This window comes from Caretta caretta, chromosome 1 (genome assembly GCF_965140235.1).
Source record: "Caretta caretta isolate rCarCar2 chromosome 1, rCarCar1.hap1, whole genome shotgun sequence".
Lineage (NCBI taxonomy): Eukaryota > Metazoa > Chordata > Testudines > Cheloniidae > Caretta > Caretta caretta.
Window position 1 is genome coordinate 315,511,776 of NC_134206.1, and position 17,937 is coordinate 315,529,712.

General features: G+C 43.8%; 1 protein-coding gene across 3 annotated transcripts in view; it reads left to right on the forward strand.

Moving 5' to 3' along the window:
* Positions 1 to 5,726: 5,726 nt before the first annotated feature.
* Positions 5,727 to 17,937, forward strand: part of MAPK11 (mitogen-activated protein kinase 11) — a 50,764-nt gene continuing 38,553 nt past the window's right edge. For 2 of the 3 annotated variants that reach the window (XM_048836879.2, XM_048836881.2), the window contains exon 1: positions 5,728 to 5,938. In XM_048836879.2, coding sequence (XP_048692836.1) covers positions 5,826 to 5,938 — 113 coding nt within the window. In that variant the 5' untranslated portion in view covers positions 5,728 to 5,825. Of the gene's footprint in view, positions 5,939 to 17,937 lie in introns of all 3 variants that reach the window. The other variant, XM_048836880.2, reaches the window with a different exon arrangement.

Consider the following 17,937-nt stretch of genomic DNA (forward strand, 5'->3'; position numbering starts at 1 on the left):
GGACCATACCCTAAGGTTACCAGGTAGGGACTTGGCAGGAAACAGGAAGTCAATATGTTGTTAAAACCTGAAATGCTGGCTAGTGCTACCACTTTGAGAGCTTATGCACAAATATTTTGAAATTCAATAACAAAGATATACAGACTATTGCAAAACAAACAAACATGCAAACTCCTAGATTAACACAGTGTAATGGCTGATCAGCTATATGCAAGAAATTCCAAGGAATGGTCCCTATTGCACCAATAACTCTGTCCTGCTGCCTTTCTATTATTTGTATATGGTGACAAGGTTTCCACCTTAAAAATACTTATGTAGATATGGTCTCTGAAATTTCAAGCACTTACCAATCAAGGCATAATTGTGATATACCACAATAACCTAACTCAAATATTTTGTGGTTTGATGATATATTCCATTCTAGGATCTCAGAGCTTTATAAACATTTAATGAATTAAACCTTACAGTTAGAGAGCCGGTTGGAATTTTTCCATCTGAATTTTTTCTAATGGAAAACTAAACTTCCACAAAATCTTGAAGGAAAATCTTGTTTCCCTCTTCTCCCCACTACCCCCATCAGAAAATTATTCCGAGGCTCTGCAGCTCCCAGACTCCTTGGGAACCCCACCAGACTCCACCCCGCCCGTATACAATGGCTTAGTCCCCATGTGCAGTTAGAAAACTGCACCTCACAAATGGGAGTATTAGTGACTGTGCAGCTTCTGCCTGTCCAGGAGCTCTGGCAGGAACTGTCTCCCCAAGGCAGAATGTTTGCTGGGGCTCTCAGTGCTTCCAGGTTCTCTGGCTCCTCTGCAGCCTGCGCTGACTAGTGGGATCCCTTGTTCCCCAGCTGGTTGCCAGGTGGGCAGCCAGGGAGCTGCTTTCTCCAGCTGCCAGGGCTCCCTGGCTCTCTTGCTGGCTGGCTCCTCAGACTACCTGGCTCCTGGGAAGCTTGGGATATTGATGAAACAGGGAGCTTGGAAGCCTGCCTGCCCACCAGATATGCGGTCATGGAGCCTTGTGAGCCAGATATTTGTCCACCTACCTACCAGGCACACAGTTGGCAAGGTGAAACATTTCCATGTCAGTTCTCCCAAAACAGTATTTTTCCAACCTTCTCTTCCCTTCCCATGAAAAACGTCAAGGTATTCCTGATTTTTGTTTTGTTCCAATTCGGAAAGTAAAAAAATTCAAAATCTCAACATTTTTCATGGGAAGGAAAATCCTCTTCCCCCACAGCTCTACTTACGACACTTCTGTAAGAGAGCTTGGGGTGTGAATACAGTTATCCACATTTTTGGATTTGGAAATATCTGTTAATTGACACACCCAAGATCTCAAGCAGGTCCATGTCAGAGCTGGAAACAGAACCAAAGTGATTCATTCTGAAATCACTCTGATCCCTTGATTTAGATGGAGTTCCACCGGATTTAGAATGGTGTAACTGAAAGCAGAAGTAGGTCTCTGATCTTCTGACACCCAGACCTGCGCTCCAGAAGGCCACACTGAATTAAAGTGCTACAATTCCATTTCCAACCAGGAGATGCCATCTTTTTGGTATTCAAGCAACATTCTTTCCTCCTTTTGAGTTTGCATGTTTATTATTAATATGAATGTTGCAACCATTAAATTGCATTAAATATTAAAAGAGTGATTTCTAACACTAACACTAAAGTTTGATTCAGAAGAAATGAGGGACCAAAGGTGTTGTAATGTGGTCAGCAAGGGCTTTTACCAATATATCAGAGGAAAAAAGAGTGAGATACTTGTTCTCCGGCAGACTATGGCTTTGGTGACTCTTATAATAAACATTTGTCCTTCACCATGAATATAGAGGGGTGCACAAGAAGAGCCAATCTGCACTGGGTGACTGTGAGTTTCCAAATTGAGTTTGTGTGAGTTTGACATGAGGCTGGGGTCTCACACACATGCCTAACTTTAAATGTGTGTAAAACTCCAAGATTGGGGCCCAGATCTCTAAAGAGCTTGTGACCTGCCTATCCGTGAAACTGCCACTCTCCTTTCGCCATATGACCACAGCTGAATTCAGCAGAGATGCTTGACCTCCCTCAACATAAAATGAGAGCTGCTAGCAGGGTTTTCTTTGTCAGGGCCCCTCCGCTTTTTATGCTCCCCACCTTGTTGGAAACAGCCCCAATTTTCTGGCTATAAGATCTCCAGATTCCTATGTGCTCTATTGATTAGACCATGGCTGCTCCCCGGGATTTAACATATCAGGATTTTAGTTTCCTAAAATCTTACTTGAAAAAAATAATGAAAATATTGGGATAGAAATGTTCTCATTTTGATGGACAAGTGGATGAAAGACGTAAGCAAAGGGAAATAACAAAAGTGTCAGCGTAATGAATTGGGGGAAGGTGTTTACTGGAGTATAGCAGGGATCAATATTGGGTCCAGTCTTTTAACACCTTCATAGTAAGAACATCTCCACTAGTCAGAACATCATATAAGCAGTATGCTAATTAAATTAGACAGAGACAGTGGTGAGTGCAATATAAATACCTTGACAGAAACTCAGAGCAAATACTAAACTGAGAGGGATTTCAAATACTAACAAGGAGAGAAAATTAATATAAAGGGACCGCTGAATGATTAGAAACATAGTAACAAGGGTAGGTTCAGCTTGGAAAAATGCAAGATACTACATCTGGTGAAAAATGATCCAGCATTTAATGGGAGGGAGAAACTCCTCAGGCAATAATTCTGAAAGAGACTGGAGTGTGTAGAAGGCTGCAAATGAGATCTCTTTTGCAATTTGCCAGTATTAAAGGTTTAAAAGGCTGGGGGGGTGATCATTCTTTTCTCTATAGCTCTGGTGTGGCTGCACTGGGATTTTTTGTTAGAAATCTGGAAAGGTGATATTGAGAAAAACAAGCTATTGTAATGCACCTGCTGGCTCATTACTGGGCATTTTTACCTCTCAATTCACCATCTATCCAGGAGAGGGCTCCATGATCCCTCCAGCGCAAGAAAGAAGTGCTACTTGGGGGATGAGACTCCGAGACAGGTAGAAATGCTTCGTGAAAGGATGAGCAGCAGGTCTGACACAGACAGCAGCCTGGGAGCAGGCTATGAAGGGAAGGCTGAATATGAAGCAGCCTAGGACCCAGGGCTGGAGGCCCTAAGAGTAGGATACATGCATACCCTGATTGTGCCAGAAGGTACCTGGACTTTGTTACCTTCACACCCCTTGTCTAGATTGCCCCAACTGAACATAAGAAGATAAGAATGGCCATACTGGGTCAGACCAAAGGTCCATTAAGTCCACTATCCTGTCTTCTGACAATGGCCAATGGCAGGTGCCCCAAAGGGAGTGAACAGACAGGTTATCATCAAGTTATCCATGTCCTGTCTGTCACCCAGTCCTAGCTTCTGGCAAACAGAGGCTAGGGACACCATTCCTGCCCATCCTGGCTAATAGCAATTGATAGACCTATCTTCCATGAATCTATCTAACTCCCTTTTGAACCCCATTATAGTATTGGCCTTCACAACACCCTCTGGCAAGGAGTTCCAGAGGTTGACACTGTGTTGTGTGAAAAAATACTTTCTTGTGTTTGTTTTAAACCTGCTACCTATTAATTTAATTTGGTGGCCCCTTGTTCTTGTATTATGAGGAGCAAATAACACTTCCTTATTTACTTTCTCTAAACCACTCATGATTTTATAGAACTCTATCATATCCCCCCTTAGTCGCCTCTTTTCCAAGCTGAAAAGTCCCAGTCTTATTAATCTCTCCTCATACGGAAGCCGCTCTATACCCCTAATAATTTTTGTTGCCCTTTTCTGAACCTTTTCCAATTCCAATATATCTTTTTTGAGATGGGACGACCACATGTGCACGCAATAGTCAAGGTGTGGGCAGACCATGGATTTATAAAGAGGCAATATGATATTTTCTGTCTTATTATCTATCCCTTTCTCGATGATTCCCAACATTCTGGTGGTTTTTTTTTTGACGGCTTCTGCAAATTGAGTGGATGATTTCAGAGAACTATCCACAATGACTCCAAGATCTCCTTCTTGAGTGGTAACAGCTAATTTAGACCCATCATTGTATATGTATAGTTAGGATTATGTTTTCCAATGTGCATTACTTTGCATTTATCTACATTAAATTCATCTGCCTTTTTGTTGCCCAGTCACCCAGTTTTGTGAGATCCTTTTGTAGCTCTTTGCAGTCTGCCTGGGACTGGTTGGGTTGCTAAATGTTGAATGGTTTCAGAGTAACAGCCGTGTTAGTCTGTATTCGCAAAAGAAAAGGAGTACTTGTGGCACCTTAGAGACTAACCAATTTATTTGAGCATAAGCTTTCGTGAGCTACAGCTCACTTCAGCGGATGAACTTATCTTTTGCTGTTTGTTTGTTGAAACTGTTAAGCAAGTGTCCCTGGCGATATTTATTTCTGGCAACCCTAGTGAAGGAATCCTGTTTTATGCAAAGTGTAGGTAGTTTTTTGGTAATCCAACTGAAACCTGAAGACCCCAGGGCTTGGAGTGCCTACAGCACTTGCTTTCCAGTTGATGATACACCCATCACACTAGCAGACAGCTGAGAGACTGATGTACCACAATACACATTGACACCCTGCAGTGGGGTTGGTGACCCTATTGTCAAACTGTACGGAGTTCAGAGCAAAATGATCTGGGAAATGGAGGATTTATTAGGAGATTTATGAAGAAAGATTAAATATATACTTTGGGTAAGTGATGATTGAGAAGGGGGTGCATAGAAATCTATAGATATTTAAATACTGTAATCACAAAATGAAGATACATTATTTAGAGCCACACGGGGGGTGTAAGAAGTAATGGGAATTAACTATAGGATGGGTAAATATAGGGTGAATATTGCCATGTTGCCAACTTCCTGCCTTCAAAAATCATGAGATAGTAACAAAAAATAAACTTGGGGTTCTTTTTATTTGCTTTGTGGCTTTTGAGTCTTTACAGGATGTGTTTTTCAAGCTTTTCATTTTAACCCTGGGGGTTAGAAACTTAGTTCTGTAAATGGAACCTGAAAGTCTAAGATAATCAAACGAGTCCAGGCGCTGGGGCTTCAAGAAAAATACTATTTACTTGCATGCGATGAAGTGAGCTGTAGCTCACGAAAGCTCATGCTCAAATAAATTGGTTAGTCTCTAAGGTGCCACAAGTACTCCTTTTCTTTTTACTATTTATCATGAGATTCAGGATCAAATCGCTAGAGCTGGCAACAAGATAAAACCTGCTGCTAGCCGGATCGGTTAAGTTGTGGAACAGCTTCCTAGCGTGTCAGTAAATGTACACTAGCCCCAATAATATACTCATACACGTGAACAGCTGATTTGGCAAAACTGCGTGAGCAGATCCGCCTTTTCTCTCTCGTGTCCATGCTGAACTGGAAGAGGTGGGGTGGGGGGGTGCCCTGGCTCTTCCAGGCTCAGCCCGGCTTTCCCCCACCCTCCCTGCTTCGTTTTCTGAAATGATCAGCTATGGCCGAGGGTTGTGCCAGGGTCAGGGGGAGTAATGCTGCCCTGCCCCTTGCTGTCACACTGTGTGTGTGTGTGTGGGGGGGGGAGATACTGTGACACTGGGCCTGGGCTTGCATTTCTGGCTACCTTTCTAGGTGCTTCCCCCCCCGCCGCCGCCGCCTCTGCCTCTCTCTTCTCTACTCCCCTCCTCCTGCCGTCTGCCCCTCCCTTTTCCCCTCCCCCGGTCCCTCCCCCAGCCCCCGCTGGCGGTGCCCGCCCGGTGCTGGCTCGGGCGGCTCTTTCCAGCTGGAGCGCGCTGGCTGCTGAGCCGCTGCTGCGGCTGCTCCGGAAAATGTCCGAGCGAGGCGGCTTCTACAAGCAGGAATTGAACAAGACCGTGTGGGAGGTTCCCCAGCGCTACCAGAACCTGACCCCGGTGGGCTCCGGAGCCTACGGCTCTGTGTGGTAGGTGCCAGCCGCGGGCGGCGGGCAGGAGGGGACGGGCCCCCGGGCGGAGGGACAGCTCCCTGCTCCCCCCAGCCCCCTCCCCGACCTGTCCGGCAAGGTTTGCCCGGCTGGCAGCCTTCTGGCTGGGCGCAAACAATGCCCGGAAGCCGTTTGCATGGGGAGCCGCTAGGCCCGGGTTGGTATGGGCAAGGCCGGCACTGGGGTGTGTTTGTGATACGCCCAGGATCGGGCCGGGTGTGTAAGAGCGGGAGGATTTCTCTGTGTGATCCATGCGGGGTAGCCGCCGATGCAGGGTAGCCATAGGCAGGGGCAATTTGTATGGTGGGGGTGCTGAGAGCCATTGAACCAAACTCTGAACCTTATATAGGATGGAAAGCACTTCCAGCCAGGGGGTGGGGCAGAACCCCCAGTTCCAGCACCTGTGGCCCCTAGGCTCTTTATATGACTGTGTGCTATAGATCCTAATACTGTAGGCTTTCTTACCCTATATATTCTACACAGAGGATCTGTGTGTGTGATTTTTCTCTTCCCCGCCCCCCACTAGGGTTAGGAGGAGGGAGAGCTGGAGTTGAAGCTCTCACAATAATGTTGAGCTCTGGAATTCCTCATGGGTTGCTAAGGGTAACCTGGGTCATTCTGGCTACTGAAAAGAGGCTTCCCCCAGACTAGATTTAAGACTTTCCTCACTGCTGAGCAGCATGCATGAATTAAAGTTTGCTAGGATGGCCCTTTTATTCACACTGCTGTGGGGTGGGGGGAATCTGGTGCATTCATTTTAGGGGGTGAAGGTGACTAGCGCTGCCTTTCGAACAACTTACCATTGCTCTTTTTAAACAAAACTTTAGGTGGGTGAATCACCAGAGCCCCTGTTTTTCCACCCCTTCAGTAGTCTGCTCACTAGTTGATATAACACTGTTACATCACCTCAGACCTTCACCTAAAAATACCTCCAGGCTCATTTAAACCTGTTTTTAGGTGTAGGGAGACAATGAGGAGTTTGTTTACAGAGTCCATCCATCTATCAAGGAGGAAGCCTTCATTTTATGTGCACTTTTAGCTCAGTGAAAATTGCAACACTACCAGGAATCTTGCAGAGTCATTGTCTCTGTGAATCAGAAATAAAACCTGGCTGCTTCTTTAGAGTCAGGCAGAGAAGAGTAAGAGTGTTAGTGCTGAGAGATTTTTGCATGAATAGCAAAGTTCTCCTTGTTAATGTTATGAGAACCTTCATTGCATTCTGTCATGCCTGTTTTAGGGTTATTGTGTGACCTATTGTCTTGCCTGCAACTCACTTGCTCCATATTTGTGTCTGAAATAATACCTCGTTTCTATGAGTTACGTGATTCCTGGCAAACAGGTTAATCAGAGTGCCAGCAGAGGAGTGGAGAACAAAGAAATAAGGAGAATGATATAGTGATAAACATTATTTGAGGTGATCAGTAGGATATATGGAGAAGCACATGACGTCAAATTCTGCTCTGTCTTATACCCCACACAGCCTTATTTGGCCAAATTCAGTTCTTGGATACGCCAGTGTAAATCAGTGAAGTCAGTAGAGTTACTCTGGATCAACATCAGTGTAAATGAGAACAGAATTTTGCCCACTGACTTCAGTTGAATTGTAAGTCATGGCAGTCATGTGTATATAAAGTCTGCTGCAGTTTCCACGGTATACATCTGATGAAGTGAGCTGTAGCTCACGAAAGCTCATGCTCAAATAAATTGGTTAGTCTCTAAGGTGCTACAAGTACTCCTTTTCTCATGGCAGAATGCGACCCAAAGACTGTAGATTATTAATATTGTGCAGGGATCCATGATGTGTCCTTTCCATTAAACACTTCCATTTTTAATAATTGCTCAGTTATCTATCAAACAGAATTTGTTTACTTTGTGCTTCCAGTCCTGCAGGATCAAGCTACTTTTCTATTTGATTCATATTTAACTATATTTGTAGAAACTTCAAACCATTTTCAGAACTAACTCTTTAAAAAGTCACTGTCAGTTTAAAAACCATACCTCTATCTGAATTATTTTGCGTACTATTTACAACGAAACTCCTATCATGACTATAATCAAAGACACTAATGAAAAAAAAGTTCTCAATTTTGTTTCCAATTGATTTGTTTTGTGCATTTGACAAAACCTTCTGAATGGTCAGTTTCACTCTTTCCCTGTATTGTCAGTTTCCGAGGGTTTTTTTGTTTGGGTCTTTCACATAACAGGGGAAAGAGAAACATTTTTAAAATAGGAAAATGTGATTAAGACCCCCCCCCTTCCGCGCGTGCACACACACACACCACACAAAATAATTGGCAGGTGATCTTAGGGCAGGTGTTGTACCTAGAAGTTCTCTTAACTCATTTTCTAGAATTGACTAGATTTCAGGTTTTTCCTTTTTCTACAAAATCTGTGTGATCATTCATACGTTTCCTTCCAACTAAGGACACAATTCTGTGAATATCTCTGTTCCTAAGTTGTTTAAACCATAGCTCTTAGTCTGAGGATTCGGGTTTTTTCTGTTAGTTTGAGAACTAAGTTAAGTTTGCAGTTGGAAAACAAGCCTCTTAATTTTCTAATTGCACCTGATTGTTCTGTCCTTTTTCCTTAAACTCAAATATTTCTAAGAAAAATCTGTAGTGTAATGTCAAAAACTTTTCAGTCATAATAAAGGAAATTGAAACATGTGGTGTTTCAAATGTTGCACAGCTGGTTTGTTTTCAGCTGTGGTAGAATTTACAATGTCTTCTACTTATTTTCCCCGCTCACTGATGCTAAGGAATTCCTAGCTGTTGACAAATGGGAAAGCATAGAAATTAGGAGAGAGAAAGCAGGGAAGTGCATCTGAAATGAAAGTGGTGGTAAGAGCTTATTGCTAAAATATTCATTTTTGGACCAAAGAATTACGTTGTTCCATGAGTTGACCCCAGTGAGACTATAGATGTGAACAAAAGCCCATCATTGTGAGAAAAGGATTCATGGTCTGTAAAAAGAAAAGAAAAAACATTGTACAATAATTTTAATATGCATTGATATTTTGAATGTTTTCCACACAATGGAATCAGTAATATGTTGATAACCAGCATATTCATTCTCTTGACTAATGTGTTCTGCCCCTTTGTATGACTAATCCCAACCCTATGCAGCAAAGTACTTAAACCATGCTTAAGTCTTGTTGAAATCAACTGCATTTAAGCAACTGCTGAATCAAAGCTATAGTCTTGAAATCCAAACACTGGCTTTGAAATAGGATCAAAGTTTTTAATAGAATCATATGTTTCTTAACGGTATTGGAACAAATCTTTATTCGTAGTAAGATGTTCCCCTCCTTTCTCATTCAGGGTAACTGTTTCCTGTAAATCTTCCCCTTTTAATGTAACTTGTTACTTGCGTCTGAGGGACTTTTGGGTAAAAAAATGTTGTAATTGTTGCATTCAATATGTTGGGCTAAATCATGTTAGTGAAGATTCTATCAGACAACTTCTCAGCCTTGGAGTGACTTTTTTTGAATTAAATTTTGTATGACTACATGTAAGCTTTTAAAGTAGAGTTAGAAATAAAGTGGGGAGAGATCAGGTATTTTAGTGGTCCTATAGCTCAAAATGATTTTGGTATAAAACAAATGTTTTGCAGCCCCTTTCACTAGGTATTTATTTAAGTGCTGGCAACGTGCTTTGATGTTGTACCAGATGCAAAATATAATCTCTGACCCACAGAGATTAGTCTCCTCACACTGAAGATACATCAGAGTGGCGCTTGTTCCTGCAAACTTTACAAAGCATATAGCAGACCTGCCTAGTACCCCATTGGACTTCAGAGCAAAGAACTTCTGTGGAGTCCTTGCCTCAGGCACTGCACCCCTATGCTGTATTTTCATCAGTTAACTCTGCAGATGTAGGCTACACCGTCTTCCTTAGCTGAGAACTTTGCATTTTAGCCTTCACCCTTGAAGTCAGTGGATGTTCTATCATCGACTTTGATAGGTGCAGGATCAGGTCCGTTAAGCTTAGCACAAAAACAAACAAATAAGATATGGTGTATGTAGGTCCCATAAACTTCAAAGGGTCATAACTTACAATGAAATTTGTTTTTTGAGTAATACTCCACGGCATTTCTTCTCGCTTAGGGCTGTTTACATGATGCCATATATCCACTTTCAAGGCCCAGCCATTTAACACGGAGAGTTGGGTTTGTTTGCATTTCTAAAAAGTTGCAAGGATTTTTATATAATGGAAAACTTGTTTTTGAATATATAAAAATAAGAAAAAAAAATCACTGAAATGTTTTAGTTTTAAACTTACTCCCAAAATTTCTTTGTGCAAAGACCAAGCATAAACATATCAGCCCAGAAAGTGAATGTTTCAGAAAGCTGAATGTGACAGATAACTAGAGATTAAAATAGAAACTATTATGCAATCTTTAACTATAACCACTCATATCATAATAAAAATAAATTAGAGTAACTGTGACACCATCATGCATTTTAGCATCCTCAGAACAGATCCCTTTCTTGAAGAAATGCATACACATTAAACATCTAGGGTTAACTTCTAACTTCTCAGTGGCAAAACTTCCACTGACTTCAATGGGGCCAAGATTTCATCCCTACTCTGTGAGTTTTAAAACCACTTTGGATTTAAACTACACTTTTTCTGTTAACTTTGTATCCTCCCCTCCCCAGTGTCCCAAAGTTCATTTTGTAATATCTGCCCATTTGGATGGGAAAGTGCACTGAAGTGCATCTTATTTCTGTTCTAGGAAGAATAAAATAAAATTGGACTATGTCATGATTACAGAGCAAGTTTGTTTTCAATCCTTTTTATCCCATTCGAGTGCACTTCTCAACTCACTGGCCTGGCTTCCCTCACCTTTTTCAAGGGTGGAACCCCAATGGTCCAAACACTCTTGGGCTACATCTACACTGCATACCTCTTGTGGCAACATGTAGCTATACACAGCAGGAAAAAGCAGGCTGTATCTACACTGAGATGTATAGCTACAGATGACAGTGAAAGGCTCTTTCAAGGGGAAGCAGTGGGGAAAGGCTTGTTAGCAGGAGTTGCCAGAGCCTTTCCCCACTGCCAGAGCTTTTCCCTGTGGCAATGGGCCACTACACTGTTAAAATAGCAGTGTGGATGGGGAGGCACTGCTTGGGTGAGTGGAGAGCCTTGCAGGTTACATACACACAGGATTCAAGCATGACTTTATTCGAGGCACCAAAGCAGTGCTTTGCTATCTACACTGCTATTTATACTTGTGCTAGGTCTGTATGTAGCGTGTGTATTCTATATGCACCCCCTAGTACAGGGCTAAATGGCAGCGTAGCTGGTAAGACGCTGCTTAGGTGAGTTGGGTAAAAATCACACTTGAATCCCTAGGTTATGTACACTACATGACTGTCTACATGTCCAAGCCATGCCTGCCCCATCTACACAGCTATATTTAGCAGAGTGATATCCCACAGGCTCCAGCAGCAAGGAAAAGTTTTGGCAACGGGAGAGTAAAGGGTCATTCACTTCTTGAGTGCTACCAAGTGGCTGGGTGTGTCAGTTCTCACAGTCAGTTCTCACCCAGGGCGCCTCCTGCAGGCTGCCGGCCAACCTCTGGCCAAGTCACAAAGTCCCAATGAAACCCTTCTGGAGTACTAAAGAATCCAATAAATAAACAGTCTATTTGCCCTCAATAGGATCTTCAGCACCAGCTCTGGCCCCTTTAAATTCAGCCCATTGTGCGGGCTCCCAAATAAGCACCGTCTCCTTCTTGGGGCTTACACTACTTTACCTGTCTGGTATGGGAATCTGGGCACACCCACTACTCTGGGTTCCAGTCCAGGGACCCTGTACACAGCAGCCATGTACTGCGGATTTCAGTCCTTTGGTGCTATTTCCCTGGGCCTCATCCTACTAGGCCCCTTTTATCTCCAGCCCTATCCCAGGGCCAGTGTGCTCAGGTCCTTCTCTCTCTGCAATCCCAGCTAAGTAAGTTCAGCCATAAAGTCTGTCGGATTGTTAGGCTCCTTTGCCCAGAGAGCAGCTAAGACCAGGTAGCTCCTTCTATCTAGGCCAGCCAGGCCCAGATTGGCTGTTGCTAGTCCCTCTAACCTTTGGAGAACCAGGTTTCTGTGGTTTCCAAAGTGACTGCTCCAAAGAGGCCTCTCTAGGCAGGCTTGGAGAATCCACCTTTGCTGCTGTTTCTCCCACACTGCTGATGCCAGGGGTGGGGTGTAGTAGGACTGCGGGGCCTCCTGTAGGGAGCTGCAAAGGCCAGGTACACCCCACCCCTGGGAGGCAGCGGGAAAAGGTTCTGACAGCTCCAGAGCCTTTCGCTGCTGTGTGTAGCTACACACGCAGTGTGGATACAGCTGGCTCTTTACTGTGGCATGTGCCCATGCCCTGCATGCTGACACTAGTGGAGTGCAGTGCAGACATGCCTTTAGACTTGAAGTCTGGGGTGCAGCCCCACCCTGTTTCCCAACCTTCTTAACTCAGCAGGCCCAATTGAGTTTGCCACCTGTAAAACTTTTCCCCCAGGAGCCTGTGACAGCGGCTGATTAAAGTGACTCAAAAACAGCTTCTTCACAATAAAGCATTATTTATTCACTCAAAGGGTACACAGCATGCAGCGCAAACAGTAAACGTGACAAAGCCTATATGCATATTTCCCCATACCTATATCTTAATCTTTCCTTGCCAGCTTTTGTAAGCTCTCCTCTGCCCAGTTAACCCATCTCTGTATGGTACAGGCACAGACTGCCTTCTGCAGCATGCTCTTTATGACTGTCTCCCCTAGTGGGTCTCCTTGTCAGCATGCTGACCACCCACACTTCTCCCACCCCTCCCTTTTAGGTCAGCATGTTTAAAGTTTTAGCTTTCCCGTTGGGTCCAAGGTGCAGGCCTGGGAAAAGTATACCTTGCCAGACTAGCTGGAGCCAGGCAGCTATTCCCCAATCAATAGCTTCGCTGTTGTTTCCTCAAGGACCCTTGATATTCTTTATGATAGCACCTTATTTTAGCCATTGTTTCATTTCCTGTTGGTTTCCTTCTTACAACCTCCTTTGATTTAACTCTACATATTTAGGCAGGATAATATCACACTGGTAACTGAGGTGCATATTTTTGTTTTAAAAAATACACATAACTTTTTCATTCTCCACAGACTATAATAAAATATGCCCTGATTCAGAAAAGCACTGATGCACATGCTTAAGTCTGATTGACTGTAATGAAACATAAGCATTTGCTTAAAGTTAAGCTTACATACTATCCTGAAAAGAGATCCTTTCCTGAACTGGGTCGGTCTTTGTTTTGAGGCATTGGAAGGAAGGTGAAGCAATAGGATTAAGGCTCCCAACTTCTAAAGTGTAAGGTCCTGATCCTGTGATTCTACTTTAAAATCAGCTTGGGGGTGCAGTGAACTGCATGACTGGAGCCTAAATTATAAAGTAATTGCTTACCAAACGCATTTCATAAATTGTCTTAGTGTTAAGAGCACCAAAACTGCTTCAGAGACCATTAAGTAGTGTTTGGGGAGGAGCGGGGGAGGTTGTTGGTATTTTTTAAAATTGTACTAAATTGTTAGACTGTAAATCACCTTTGGCTAAAAATAGAATCACTCCTGAGTTAAGATCTTATTTGAGGACTTTTAGCCCACAGCACCTTTTTATGGTAGTTTTAAACCGCGGGAAATATCTATTTCTAATGGAAATATTAATACAGTATAAATTACAGGAACACTAAATGTATGTAAATGTACAGGAACACTAAATGTACAGTAACACTAAACTTTAAGTAAAACGTCACCTCTGTAATTTGTGTCATTTGTAAAAATGCCTGCTTATTTGAATGCTAAAAGAATACAGAAGTGATCATACCTCAGAGTAATACATGCACTTTTTGTATATAGATATATTTGAGAGCCAAAGACTTGAAGGGTCTGCAAGGGCGAAGGCTCTGATTCTGAAATCATATCTGCACCAGTGGGCCTTTGCAGAGGTAGTTGACTGAAGTGGGCTTTGTACAGTCTGAAAGGTGCACTCATTGGGATCCCTTTGCAGGATTTGGGCCTACATTCAGCCCTGGCGAGGGTTATCTCCATTGTCTTCATTGGAGGGACACCGCCTACATCAAGGCTAAACTTGGTCCTAATTATGGTTCTGCTGACATCTACATTGGTTCTGATGAGGTCTTTGTTTTAAAAAGGATAATGATTCTCACTGAAGATGACTACGCAAAGCTTTGTCATGAATTGCAAGATATGAATCTTACTTATAGGTATTGTAGACTGATTTCAAAGCAAGGCTGGCAAAAGAGATACAAAAACCATCTCTTTTGGCAGCAAGGGGACACTTACTGCTGAGGATTTGGGTTTTTTCTAACACATTTTGTACAGAAAATGGAAGGACTCCTGCCAGGAGACAGGCTCGAGACTGATTTGTTCCCTTGAGTTTGCATTTCTGTTTCGTGGTACAAATTGAGTGACAATCCTGGTACGATGAAAAATGAACCGAGCAGAGTCTGCCTTCTTTCTGCTCTGTGACAGCTCTGCCATTTTGGGTGTTTGGCACAATCTCTCCTGCTCTCATTCAGTCTCCACCATTTCATGGTGAATCTTGACACTAGCACAGCTGAATTCTGATTGCTTGGGGACCTTGAATTATAGCTTTTCTTGTTGTTTGTTGTTGTTCATTTCTGTTACCACAGAGCCTGGGAGCCCCTAGTCATGAGCCAGGATCCCACCGTGCAAGACAATGTGCAAACACAGAACAAAACGATGGACCCTGCCCGAAAGAGCATGGAATCTAAATATGGGACAAGACAGTGGATGGATACAGACTTACAGGGTGCACAAGGAAACAATGAGACGATGTTGGTTAGCATGATGGGCGGTGGTCACAGCACACCCGCATCCTAACGGTTGTCATGTTTTTTGTACGCATCATGGCAAAGGAGAGTTTCAGGAAGGGGTCTGAAGAAGGATAATGCATTAGTTATTCAGATTTTTTCTGAGAGCTCCTTCCCAAGCATGTGAGGCAGCATGGAAGAGAGCATGAAGTTGCTTGTTTGAAAATTTAACAAGTAGGCTATGGAGGCTGGCATCATGTGTTGATCAGAGGTGGAAGTCAGCATCTCAGTAGCTAATAAGAGATGATAAATAGGGTGAGAATAAGCTGTGAAGGGCCTGGAAGTGAAGACTAGTGGCTTATGACTGATGCTTTAGAGAAAGGAGAGCCAGCAGAGGGATGCAAAGAGAGGTGTTTCATGGTTAAGCTATAGGCTAGGGAAATGATCTTTGCAGCAGCATTACAAATGGATATGAGTGTGGCAAGATTACAATTGCCAAGGCCAGAATAAACGATATTGCAGTAATCGAGATGTGAGATGCTGAGAACCGGGAGGAGAGTGCTGGCTGTGTGGATGGATCGTAAAGGCTGTATCTTAGAGAGGCAGACAGAATTAACAAGACATAGACATGGCCTGAGTGTGAGGATCTAGAGAATGGTCTGAGTCGAAGAAGACGCTCAGGTTATGGACCTGAGTGACTGGCAGGATGGTGGTGTTGTCCACAGTGATCGAGAAGGGAGGTAGCATGGAGGGAAGGAGGGGACAGGAAGAAATTAGGAGCTCTGTTTTAGCCTCATTGAGCTTGAACTGATGGTTAGACAGCCACAAGGAGATGTCAGAGATAGAAGCTGAGATTTTAGTTTGGACAGAAGGAGACAGGTCTGGAGTAAAGAGGTAAAAGGACAGAGTCCTTTGGATCCCCAACAGAAAGTTGGAAAGGGGAAGAGAAGGATCCTTTGAAGGACATGCTGGAATGATTAAAGAAGTAAGAGGTGAACCCATAGAGGTCAGAAAAACGGAAGCCAAGGGAGGACAAGATTTCAAAAAGAAGAGTGTGATCAACTGTTGCAAAGGCAGCTGGCAGGTTGAGGATGAGGATGGAGTACTGGCTCTGAGCTTAGGCTAGGAAGAAGTCAGTGGTGACTACTGAGAGTAGTTTTCATGGAGTTCAAGGGTTGGAATTTGGATTGGAGGCTGTCAAGGATGGAATTCAAGGAGAGGAACTCCAGACAGCGACTGCCAACAGCATGTTTCAAGAGCTTAGAAATTAAAGGGAGAAGGAACATGGGGTGGTAGTTGGAGAGGGAAGTGGGTCAAGAGTAGGTTTGATATTAGTCTCTCCCATTAAAAAAACAAAAACAATTTTTAAGATGACTGAGGCTTGTGTGTGAGGGGAAGGAGCCGGGGAGAATGAGTGGTGAAGGAGAAGAATAAGGAAGAGGATGAGAGTGGGTGCAAGGGAGATCAGGAAATTGGATGGGGTCAGTGGGGCAAATGGAACGGTCAGAAAAGGACAGCATGTGAGAACTTCTGCATCTGCGCCATGGAAGAAGAGCAATTTGGAGGCGGGAAGGTGGGAAAGAGGAGAAAGGTGTGTTGAGAGAAAGTCATATTATATTTGTCAGTTTTCTCTTGGAAGAAATTGGTAAGACCCTGTGCAGAGAGAATAGTGGAGGTGCAGGAGAGCTGGTTTGAGGACCGAGTCAAAGGTGGCAAGTAAGGTAGCTGGGATTGTGACTATGGGATTCAATTAAGCAGCTAGGAATATGGTAGAACAGAAAGAGGTGAGAACAAATTCATAGTGGAGGAAGTCAGCCTGGATGTAGGATTTCCACCAGAGATGCCCTGCAGCATAAGAGTAGAAGCATAGGAAACAGATGTTGGGGGGCAAGCCAGAGCTACGGGTTGGTGGGGCAAAGCTTGTGATGGGAAGGAAAAGCAAAAGGTGGAGGCGAGTGAAGAGTTGAGAGAATCAACGACCATATCGATGGAAGAAAGGGAAGAGAAGGCAGGCAAGAGAGAACTGAGAACAGGTGAGAAGTCATCAATGCTGATGAATTGGAAGTCAGGGAATGGTCAAGTGACAGTGTTGGGGGAGGGAAGGAGCACTGATGGGTCATGCTGAAAGAGACCAGGTGATGACTGGAGAGGGGGAAAAGATCAGAGAGAGAGCAGTGCTTGGTGAAGACCAAGTCCAGTGAATGCTCTTTTGGTGAGTGGCAACAGAGAGAGTTGAACAAGGGCTGCCAGTCAAATGAAGAGGTGATGACAAGGAAACATGCAGCTAAGGGGTCAAATGGGTCATCTGCATGAAACTTCAAGTCACCAGGGATGAGTATAGAATCATAGAAGATTAGGGTTGGAAGAGACCTCAGGAGGTCATCAAGTCCAAATTGGTCATCTAGTCCAAACTCAAAACTGGACCAACCCCAACTAAATCATCCCAGCCAGGGCTTTGTCAAGCCAGGCCTTAAAAACCTCCAAGGATGGAGATTCCATCACCTCCCTAAGTAACCCATTCCAGTGCTTCACCACCCTCCTAGTGAAATAGCTTTTCCTAATATCCAACCTAGATCTCCCCCACTGCTATTTAAGACAATTGCTCCTTGTTCTGTCATCTGCCACCACTGAGAGCAGCCTAGCTCCATCTTCTTTGGAGCCCCCCTTTAGGGAGTTGATGGCCACAATCAAGTCCCCCCTCACTCTTTTCTCTTCTGCAGACTAAATAAGCCCAGTTCTCTCAGCCTCTCCTCATAAGTCATGTGTCTCAGCCCACTAATAATTTTCATTGTCCTCCACTGGACTCTCTCCAGTTTGTCCACATCCTTTCTGTAGTGGGGGATACAAAATTGGACACAATACTCCAGATGTGGCCTGACCAGTGCCGAATAGAGGGGAATAATCACTTCCCTCGATATGCTGGCAATGCTCCTACTAATACAGCCCATTATGCCGTTAGCCTTCTTGGCAGCAAGAGCACACTGTTGACTCATATCCATCTTTTCATCCACTGTAATCCCCAGGTCCTTTTCTGCAGAACTGCTTTTTAGCCAGTCTGTCCCCAGCCTGTAGCAATGCATGAGATTCTTCCATCCTAAGTGCAGGACTCTGCACTTGTCCTTGTTGAACCTCATCAGATTTCTTTTGGCCCAATCCTCC